Source organism: Magnolia sinica, chromosome 3 (assembly GCF_029962835.1).
Source record: "Magnolia sinica isolate HGM2019 chromosome 3, MsV1, whole genome shotgun sequence".
In the NCBI taxonomy this organism is placed as follows: Eukaryota; Viridiplantae; Streptophyta; class Magnoliopsida; order Magnoliales; family Magnoliaceae; genus Magnolia; species Magnolia sinica.
In genome coordinates this window covers 15,125,805-15,136,904 of record NC_080575.1, presented here as the reverse complement: position 1 = coordinate 15,136,904, position 11,100 = coordinate 15,125,805, and the positions used below count along the sequence as shown (strand labels likewise).

At 42.6% G+C, this 11,100-nt stretch overlaps 1 protein-coding gene across 2 annotated transcripts; it reads left to right on the top strand.

The window, feature by feature from the left end:
• Positions 1–620: 620 nt before the first annotated feature.
• Positions 621–10,810, top strand: LOC131239588 (uncharacterized). 2 transcript variants are annotated; one of them, XR_009168281.1, is made up of 3 exons: positions 621–1,111; positions 8,855–10,356; positions 10,759–10,810. XR_009168281.1 is itself a non-coding variant. In XM_058237367.1 (2 exons), the coding sequence occupies exons 1-2, from the start codon at positions 873–875 to the stop codon at positions 10,266–10,268; spliced, it is 1,653 nt and encodes a 550-aa protein (XP_058093350.1). In that variant the 5' UTR covers positions 622–872; the 3' UTR covers positions 10,269–10,810. The 2 variants fall into 2 exon arrangements, 1 of the variants encoding a protein (XP_058093350.1); XM_058237367.1 differs by having other exon boundaries at positions 622–1,111; positions 8,855–10,810.
• Positions 10,811–11,100: the final 290 nt, after the last annotated feature.

Sequence of the window (11,100 nt, the reverse complement as noted above, 5' to 3'; positions counted from 1 at the left end):
ACGGTTAAAAATGAAAATTCCTGATCATATTTCAACAAATAAGTGTCCATGAATTAGAGCCTAGGATTAGTCGTCCAATCTGATTTCAAAACATTCTGAAAATTGCGACAGCAGGTTTTACAATTTAGTTGGGATAGCTGCATGAGTGTCATACCAATTTCAAAAATAACTACTCTTCTAAATTCATTAATTCAAAATCCACTCCGTCCATCAGCTGTAGCTCCTTAATTTAGTCACTGGATCAAAAAATCAGCTAGAATAGAACTCATGTGGGCCACACCACAAGGAACAACATGGGATGGGACAACAACCATAAGTTTTTGTCTGGAGCCACCCTGGTGTGTATATTACCATCCTGATCCAAAACTCAAGTGGGCCACACTGCATGAAATTAGAGCCGTTAGGCACAATTTTAGATTGTCCCTTTTTGAGTGGGCCATCTGCAATGAAGACCATCACTCTCAAATGCTGGATTGAGTGGATTTCATATAGGCAACAACAACATTGTGGGCCCCACAGGCCTGGAGTGTCTAACCCGCCTCATAAAACAGGTTCTGAAGACGATTCCGGTCCATCAAAAATCGATCCCTTCCTTATATTCTCTCCCCTCCTTTTTCAAGGCGCTCCTTTCTCCTCTCCCTCGTGAGACTCTCTCTCTCTCTCTCGTGTAAATGCAACAGTAGCGGCTTCGTTTTTACTCATTTCATGAACATCTCGTCTCCTCTCTCTCTCTCTCTCTCTCTCTATTAATGTAACATAATCCCATCTCCGACACAACTGACCGGAAACGCCTCCAATGCCGCTACCATTCTCCATTCAAAAATCCTGAAAAACCGTATATATTAGAGAGAGAGGGAGGGAGAGAGAGAATAATGGGGGTTTTGAAAGAATCGTGGTGTTTCTGCTCGGGCAGCGGGCGGTCGGAGAGGATGAAGGGCAACATCTTCAGCAGCAAGGGCCCCGCAATGGCGGCTATTTCAGGTGGGACGGGGTTCTTGATCCACAGGAACCTGCTACTCACGACGCACATCAACCTTCCGTCCGTCGCTGCTGCTGAGGCTGCCGACGTACGGCTGCAGGACCACGTCGCCGCCCGGCTTGTTCCTCACAGGTACTTGATCCGTGAAATGCTTTCAGTTTCTGTTCATTTTCTTCTAGATCTGATAGAATGAACACTTGCATTTGTAAATTTTATGTTTTTTTTTTCTTTTTCTTTTTGCATTTCATGTAATGCTGAGATTATAAAATGAGTGAATTATTGGTTGGAATTTTCTACTACTGTACTTAGAAAATTTAAAAAATAAGTGACGGAGCAGCTTTGTGTCGGATCTTGTAAATTGAAGTTTCGGAATGCCGTTACCGAGTCCCGATTTGTCATTAGGGTTTTTGTCTGGATTGCTTTGCTAAATTTAGCTGTTTGGGTTCTTTTTATTTTGCACATTCTATATTTATGCAGTTTCTGTTGGGGGCAGTGTATTGTTGAGGTCTTACTATATGATGGTTGATTGAATGAAATTATGCTGGTTGTCTGTTGGACCCAGATATGGTACAAGTGGGACCCATCTTTCAGTGATCTGAGCCATTCATATTGCGGGCATTGCATTGGATGGGCCATTCCCTGATATATCCCCTGTTGAGGATCCTCCCAATTCGATTGCTGGCCTGCAAATGAGCAAGTACAGCCATTTGTCAGCATTCGGTGGGGAACCCTATCTGATGGTAATATCATACGCTGGACAAATTTTTTTTGGAGTTAACTCTTCATATCAACCATGCAACCCACCAAATGGGCAATTGCACTCACCAGCTGTTGGCCAAGAAGATTGCTCAATTGAAAACAGTACATTTCCTTTTATGCGATGTGCACTTTTTTTGGGTGCATTTCTTTTAGAAATGTTGGCCTTTTCAGGTTGCAGTACAAATGCTGTTGTTTTTGGGGTAGATGGATGTTTGGTGTATCCATATTGGGCATTTTACCTGTCTATAGATATGTGGTTGTGTGTTAGGAGAGGACAGAGAAAATGTGTGAGCTTTTGTAAGTAGTTTGCCCCAACGAGCTTGCGCTACGCAGGGGAAGTCTACTACATGCCAATCTGTATTGCCCACCTACAGGGGACAACTCATGCCATGCGGTACATGTGTGCCATATACAAGCTGTGCATCAGGTAGGTTCACTGCATAGACAGCACGGCACAAAAATCAGGCGAGTCCAACAGCCTGGCAGACCATGCATGTACACACCAGGCAGCTAAAAAATAACTTTCTAATGTCCACATTCAGCATATTTGTGTGACCCACCACATGATTGGACCAGCCTCATGTTTGGTCTCTTACATGAAGTGACCCATGTTATGCATGGCTTGGGTATAAATGTGTGCTGCGTTGGCATGTGTGGCTGTGTGGAATTAACAAAATCTCTATATAAGGTGCAGTGTTGTCAAATGGCATAAGTAATCCCATGCAACCCAAGGCGGTTGTGTGCATATGCGATGGCATCACATAATTGCAAGTGCAATCTCACAGCCCCCAAAACCTTTTTTTTTTTTTGGAAAAATTTAAAAAAAAGGGAAAATGGGAAAAATGTTCTTTTTACTGATACAGAAATGACATGAGAGAGATGATTTTCTTTTTATTGATACAGAAATGACATAATTTTCTTCTTCTTCTTCTTTTTTTTTTTGGGTACATTTTGTGGCTATAAGACCAATGGAGTGAACGTCTGACATAATTAGAGAAGTCAATGGCTTGATGATTCAAGGGCTGGTATTGTTATTGTCATTCATAGTGGATTTACAAGGAGTCATGGAATCTTGTACAGGATTGTGGGGATCGAGGAAGTGAGTAATGAGATGAGATATAGTGGTTTTAGTTAGTAATATAATTGGACCGAGGAAAGGTGCATGAAAGTTTCGAATGAACATTTCTTCTTTGAATACTCTAGCAAGTGGGTTTTGGAGAGGTGGAGCTAGTGAATCCATTTGCACATTGTGATGGTTTGGTTGTCAGTTGTCCGTGATGGTGAATGGTTCACCCAAATGGTTTTTCACTGTCTGGTGGCCGAAGCAAACTAAAGAAGGAAGATTTTTTTATTTTTATTTTTTCCAGAAGTGGGCCTGACAATAAAAATGAGCCCAACAACCATGCAATCTGTGGATGTCACTGATTGATGTTGTTCATGATTGCAAGGTGGGGTTGGCAGCATCAACGATCACTTCAGTTGATTTCACGATTCACAACCATTCCAATAGTCTCCATTCACATGATAACACATCGATTATATAATCAACAAAAAAGACTTTAGCATTGGTGTAATAAGAAAAGTATGCACATTCAAGAGAACCAGATGTATGTTCCAATCTTTGTCACCTCAAATAAGCATATAATAACTCACAAGATTGATTATCAAACAACAAATACTCAATCGATTCTTGATATTATGAGAAATTGATTTGAATCTAAGAAAGGTTAGACCATAAAATATGAGAATAATGAGTAGATGCTTGATTGAAGGATTATGGTTAAGGACAAACTATAGTATCCCAAATAATGATTTGGAATGCACAACAAGTCACCAATCAAATAAAACAGGACTTGATCAAATTCATGGAAGGATAGCATGGTCCAATAATCATAATTCCAAAATAGACAAACTGAAACCATTCACAACAATCACTAAGAAACAAGTGTCTCATCATCATCGTTGTGTTGTGGTTGATTAATGTCGTGATAAAATCCAATACAAAGCATGGCAACAATCAACTTGCTTGATTGGCTGATTAATATCTGTTGACATTCAAGCTCTGAAAACAATCATATTGTTGATGTAATTACAACACGAGTACGAAACATACTAAATATGATCAATTAGAAACTGTAATGGAAACTAGAAAGGAATGCTCTGTTTTGGAATCATTGCTGTACTAAACAAAAACTCTGAATCTGCCATGATCCAATGTATGTGGCTCTGGTACCACACGCTGATGTTGATTCCCCCAAGCACAAGGATCCCATACATTTGAATACATGATGATCAAAGAATGTAGATATACCAGTGTTGTCCATTATGAATGGATCTTGATGGTTTATGAAGAAGAAGATGAATAGTGCCTTGTCTCATGATCTTCGTCACAGTTCTCACACCCATATGCAATGAGATTTTCAAGTGCAGAGGAATAGTATATGCGGCTGTACACTCATGTGGAAATGCTAGGAGGCTCTTGTGGATTGAATACTAGTATGTGGAGCACACGTGGGTAACTTGAAGATGCACACTAGCACTTATGGGGTTTTTGAACATGTATGATGGCACGTGGCACTTGTGGGGTTTTTTAACGTGTGTATGATGGCACGTAGCACATATGGGTAACTTGGAGATGCACGGTTGCACTTATAGGGTTCTTGAAAATGTATCATGGAACATGTGGGTAGAGTTGGGCACGGGACAAGTTGACTCGATATACTCAACTCGTCCGACTCGTTTAGACCCGACTTGACACGAACCGAGTGGGTGAGTCGATTTGAACCGAGTAGACTTTGCCCAATCCGAACTTAAAACAAGTCGAGTTTGGCTTGGTACTGACTCGACTCAATTCGAAACCTGACTCGACTTGGGTTCGAGTAGTGTGTGTGTGTGTGTGTAAACCTAAATCTTAACTTACCTGCCACACCCTACAGGACCTCTCTCCCTCCCTCCTCATCTCTTAAGCACGACAACCACCCACTACCACGAGGCATCTCTCTCTCTCTCTCTCTCTCTCTCTCTCTCTCTCTCTCTCTCTCTCTCCTCCACTTCTCCCTAATCTCCCGCACCCGACGGTCCCTACCCGACAACCACCGGCTCAACGGCTCATCTGCACCCACTTGGCCCATCCGCTCGCCGCTGACTCTCGACAACCACCCAACTCTTCAAATCAACTACTAAAGGTAATTTTGTGTTCAGGAAGACTTCTATTTCATGATTTTCATCTATTATTGTGAAATACATCATGCTAGGGTATTCTAATTTGGGGGGTTTCGTGAAATTGGGGTCGGGTAGGGTTGAATGGACAGATTGGAATGGGTAGGGTGCTTGTATTTAGTCCAGGCTGGCTCGGGTGCACCTGGGCTGGTTGTGGTGCGTCCAAACTGGCTTGGGTGTGACCGGGTTGACTCGGGTTGAGCCATTTCTAAACCTTAAACCCTAAACCCTAACCCTAAACCTAAACCGTAAAGGTCAACAAGAAAAAAAAGTCAACTCGACCCGACTCAGTCCGGGTTAGTCTAGGGTAGACTTGGACTCGGATTGGGTTAGGCATGCTGGACTCGATACTGAGTTAGGTCGAGTTCGGGTCAGGTCTATTTCAAAATCGGGTTGGGTCGGGTCAACCCTAACTCGGTTCGACTCGAATCAATGCTTAGCTCTACATGTGGGTAACTTGAAGCTGCACACTGGCGCTTGTGGGGTTCTTGAAGATGTATGATGATGGCACATGCGGCACATGCGGGGTGCTTGAAGGTGGATAGTCTCACTTATGGACATTGGCATGTGTGGTACATGTGCCATGCATGTACAAAAAAATTGCTACTCATTCATGTACCTTATGGAATATGGGTTAAAATCAACAGCTTGTCTAAATTGCTTTGTACTGAATAGAGGTTACTTCTTTGTACAACCTTGTCTTTGTTTTAGTTAGAATTGGTGTGAAAGGTGGTTTACAAACCATGGATATGTGCCACCATCTGAACAATGCTATCCAAGTGAAACTTTAGCAAAGGTTATGAAATAACTTTGTTTGTTTTGCTTATAGAGCTACAGGAAGCTTTGCTTTGCTTAGCAACCTTGACGTGCCTAGTGTGAAGCTACTCGCCCAATAGCTCAACTAAAAGGAGAAGATATAAGTATAGCAACCTGACGGTGGCGGAGTTGTGGAAACACTTGTTTATTCCATATTTTGGACCTTAGCTCCGAAAACTCTGGAAAAGAAGCAAGCTTCAATGCTCCCCAAGACAACCGAGCCATCATTGTGGGGAGGGAGGAGGCGTTGGGAAAACAGGAAGATCTTCTTTGGGCGTGGCAGGGAGGAGGCGCTGGGAAAACTGGAAAAGCTAAGTGGAGGCTTCTCATTATGGCAGTGTTTTGGGCTATTTGGAGAGTGATGAATGATTGTTGTTTTAGAAATATCCAGCCTAGGGTAGAGGAGATCTTTAGAAGAATCTCTGGTTTCTTAGAGAGTTGGGCCTAGGTGGTCGTTGTTGGTGTTGTATTCTTTGCTCGTTTTGGCAAGCCTTCTAATTAAATATTTTGTCATCTTTCAAAAATATTTAGAATGTAGAGATGTGTAGTTTGGTTTTGTGATAGCATGCGTATAATATAGTGCTATGCATTCAAGATCTATAATAATGACATTAATAAATTACAATATAAAACAACATTTCATATTCTTACTGTATGCACTAAAGCAACCCGCATGATTCTGCCTGTGACATACCACATATTGGAGGAAGTTGTGTGCGACGTACCTGTTTCCATACCACGTACTAGAGTGACCTGCGATCCAGGTAACCTTGGGTCAAACCATACATGAGGTCCATGGTTTGACGATCTAGACTGCTGATCTAGCCCCATGATGGATGGGGTGACCCATGAAAAATCTCTCAATTGGATAATTCTAATTGTTGAATCAATGCTTTACAAATGGATGGCGGAGGAGAAAATACAATAATAGGACATATTTTTTAGGCCAGCAACAAAAGTGTACATTCAATGGAAAATAGTCCAAGGATGGTTGGGATCTTCCAAGGCCTACGAATAGATGGTTAAGAATAAAAAAAAAGCAAATGGTCCAGTTTCAGTGAGAAATAGGCCAAGAATAGTTATGATCCTCCATTTTGGGAGATTTTTTGGTGGCATGAACCATCTACAGTGTGGCTGATTAGATGGTTTCCATTGCCAAACTCAAGCCTCATGTAATGGAGCTGTTTGCATTACCAAAACTTGTGCCCACTACAAAGGGAGGGAGGCAGGGACCGCACAGGGCGAACCTTACCGTAATAGGAAGGAATTATGTCGCCTTAGTTTTCTGATACCTCCTTGATTCCAGTTGCAAGATTGAATAATCATCCACTACGAAAGGAATTGTCATCTTGTGATGGTTGATGTTGGATGTAGGGTTCAAATGAGAAAAATGCATGCATGTATGCATCCAACAATGGTAAAAATTGAACACTTATCATGACAATCATTTATTATATACAATTTAGAAAAGGAGAAGTACATGCAAATGGAATGATCTTCCTAACTTTCTGCATGCAATTCTCACTTCACACTCTCTTTCTTATTAGATGAAAATACTCACATTTGAGAGTAGAAAATTGAAATTTATTGACTTTAGCTTGCCATATGCTTGAGTTTCATGCTGATCTGATCATGCATAGATGTGTTCTGAAGCTGAAATCCTGTTTCTTAAATCTTGAAAATCTCAGTAGGGCTTTTAATTACCCTAAGGTTTTTATCACTTGAATATGCCTTTGACCATGTTTGTGAATATTTTAGTGCAATCGTGTATTAAGTGGACAATTTCCTTTTTTTAGGAAAAAATTAGAAATTTGCTTATCAACATGGGTAGCTCAGGGGAATAAATGATTTGGACCATCCAAAATATTATGAGAATTTTGACCTTGTCCAAAAATATAACTGTCAAGTTCAGATTTAGACAGTAAGTTACAGGAGACCTGCTGCGCATCTAAATGTGTGTGTCTGTAGTGACTTGCTGGGTCGATCGAGGAAGCTTGTGATTTGTGCTTGAATTGCCAAGTCTCATTCCTTATGCGTTAGTAGAGAAGCAAATGACAGGCAGATGCATCAGCTAAGTTTCGGGCTTTCAAAGATAGCTTTTCCAATTTTGACAGGGGAAAATGTTGTCTTTCTGCTAGTGTACTGTCTGCTTCTGTTTGCTTCTTATCTTTGAGCTGTAGGGCCCCTGCCTTCAGCCTCCGCCTTGTATTTTGTAGTGCATTTTTCTTTCTTTCTAGTAAAACTACATCTTACTCATTAAAAAAAAAAAGGTACTCGGTTATGGAAAAGCCAAAGAAGTTGAACAACCTTTTCCAAAGTATTTTGACTTCGTCAACTTATTAGATGAGAGGCAGGGCACTGAGCAAGCAGTTCCCTCCATTTTCCCTAGTAAATCTGTGGAGCTTTTACCAATGACTTGTAATGCAGGGGCATTTTCACACCGGGCTCGAGTGGGGTCGCCTGTGGGATGCAGGGGCACACTCGGGGTGGGCGAGGCCCACGGAGGAGGTCTCGTGTTTGAGACTCCTCACCAGGGGTGATTAATGCGCTTTTCACACTGGGCTCGAGTGGGGTAGCCTGTGGGATGCGGGGACACACTCGGGATGGGCGGCCCGTGTGAGGCGGTACTCATGTGATTTGGGGCCCACGAGGGGGGTTTGGCCGAGGTCCTAACCCATGCAATGTGGGGCCTGGGCTATGAGATAAAGGGATTAATTGGCCATACTCTAACAGTTCGAGCTTTTAGAGCAACTGGTTAATTGTCCTGCATCAACTTAGGTTTGCATATAATAGAAACATGTATTGTACACTTGAACTATGCAGGTTAGGGAGGGGAGAAAGCTGGTGAAGATGGAGTTTGCAGTCGGATAGACTTCTGAGTTCTAACTATAAAGCACATCTAAAAAGAACATGGGCATTTTATTGTCTTCAACTGTGAACAGTTTCTATTCTTTTTTAAAGGGAAAAAAAGAGTAACCATAGAAACTATTCATAATATTCTGTGACTAATTTTCTTTGATTTTATCATTTATATGGAATTACATGTTGTGGTGATTTTCCTCGTTTTTTTCCTGATCGCAGGTTTTTCATTACCAGTTCTGTTCTTGATCTTACAATAGTGGGGTTTGATACCATGGATGCTGACTCAATGTCCCAGGGGCAGCAGCCCCATTTTTTAAAGACCTGCTCCAATCCAGGTTTAGATCTAGGCAGTGTAGTCTATCTTCTTGGCCACACAGAGAAGAAGGAGCTGACAGTTGGCGAGGGAAAAGTGGTGATAGCCACTGATAATCTCATTAAATTATCTACTGATGGAGTGACCTGGAGCCCTGGATCTGCTGGTTTTGATGTTCACGGCAATCTAGCCTTCATGGTCTGTGATCCCATGAAGCTAGCCTCATCCCCAACTGCAAAATCTTCTTCCACCTCATCATCATCATCGTCATCATGGAAGAAGGATCTTCCCATGCAATTTGGAATCCCCATTCCTATCATCTGTGATTGGTTAAACCAACACTGGGAGGGCAGCTTGGATGAACTTAGCAAGCCCAAATTACCACTTAAACGATTGATGTCTACGGGACAAAAGAGCGAGCATTCTTGCACCTCCTTTACCATGCGCCGTGTTTTCAAGTCAGCGGAGGGGGAAATTGACGATGAGTCGGCATCATCGCAGATAATCTCAAGACCCGTGAATCAGCCTGGATCAAGCTGTAATGCTGCAACGAATGTCTACCATGAGGAAAACCCGCTTGCTAATCTCCGTCCTTCTACCCACGAGCAAGGTATTCCAACCCCAGAGATATATGAATCACCGAGGTTGACAGCAGGACCGATTCTGAGGAAGGAAAACACCCAGTCCCAGCTTTTGGATATTAATTTCCCGCCGAGGGTTCCCAGAGCCACAACCCTGCCATTGGCCATCAAGCAGTTGCTCCCAAACTTGGACGGAAATGTTGTTGAGAAACTCAAATTACAGAACCCATCAAGAGATGACCCGTCAGGATCAGCAAATCCTGATGCAGATGCTGATAGTATTCCTGTTGAATCTATTCCGGGTGATCATAGTGAGGTCCAGTCCTGTTCGTCCCCATTAGAGGTTTTGGAATCACAGAACGAGGCAGATGGGTTCCAAGCTGATTATAGCAGTGAGGGAGAGACAATGTATTCGGCCGAAACAATGGAGAGCAGGAACTACACTAGTCCTAGAGAGGGCAGGTTTCAGCAAGTTGGAAGGAGCCAGAGCTGTGTGAATTACAGCCGTTGGGGTGCGGCTCAAAGGAACACAGCAGCACATAGAGGGGCTTTGGAGATGCAGCGTAGCCTAGTCCAGGAAAGGAAAATGTTTTCACAGACAGCGGTATCTCAGAGGACAAGGAGCAATGACTTTTTGAGCCCTACTGTCTCATCAATCATGAAGAAGAGAAACAATTCGGAGCAGCAGCTGCCAAGACCCCGGCAGAGTACAGTCCAGCTTTCTCCGAGATGGATTTGATCGGTTTCTTGCAGATTATGACGCTTCCGATGGACCACCAATCATGTTTAATGTCAACGTGCTTAAAAATTGTGCCAATCTCACCTAGGTTAGCCTTTACCGTAGCCCAATTTTTTTGTGGAGATATACTGAACGGAGGAGCAGTGTTTCTTTGCGTTGCCCAGAAACCATACTGGTGGGCCCCACCTGATGATACGGACTGTTCATCCAGTGGGTTCTGAAAACCTTAATGATCTGATTGGTGGGTCTGAAAATGGGCAGGCTAGCCAATGGTTCTCAAATTCCACCTATTATTATGGCCAAGACCTTCTGATAGAAGAGGTGTTTGGGGTGTGATCCATTCATGATGAGGCCCACCTGGTAGAACTGTGTGGACCATGGAAAGGCCTCCCCACCTTCGGTTGCTGGCCAAAGCAAGAAAAGCCATTCCGTTCGGCCAGAGTCTAGACATTGTAGCATATTTCCTCCCTTTTTGTGATTGTATGTGCAGAATGCTGTAAGATGAATAAGCAAATTCAGCAAGATATGGTAGATCTGCTTCATGAGGAGGTATGTCATTTAGCCATTTTGCTTCTTCTTTCGGGGAATTGCAGGTTGGGGTTCTATGATGAACAAACTCAAAATCATATTTTATCCACCCTCTGGTACTTCAGGCTTCATTTAGATGAAGAAATTGAGGGGCAGCAATTTCTTTTTCTGAAAGTTCATAATGCCTACAATGCCATATCAGCATTCCCAGGGAAAAAAAAAACACAGAAGACAGCTGTATTCCCATTATTTGGGTTTCGGAGGAAGCATACTTCAAGCAAGAAGCAGAAAGTTGATGTGTCTT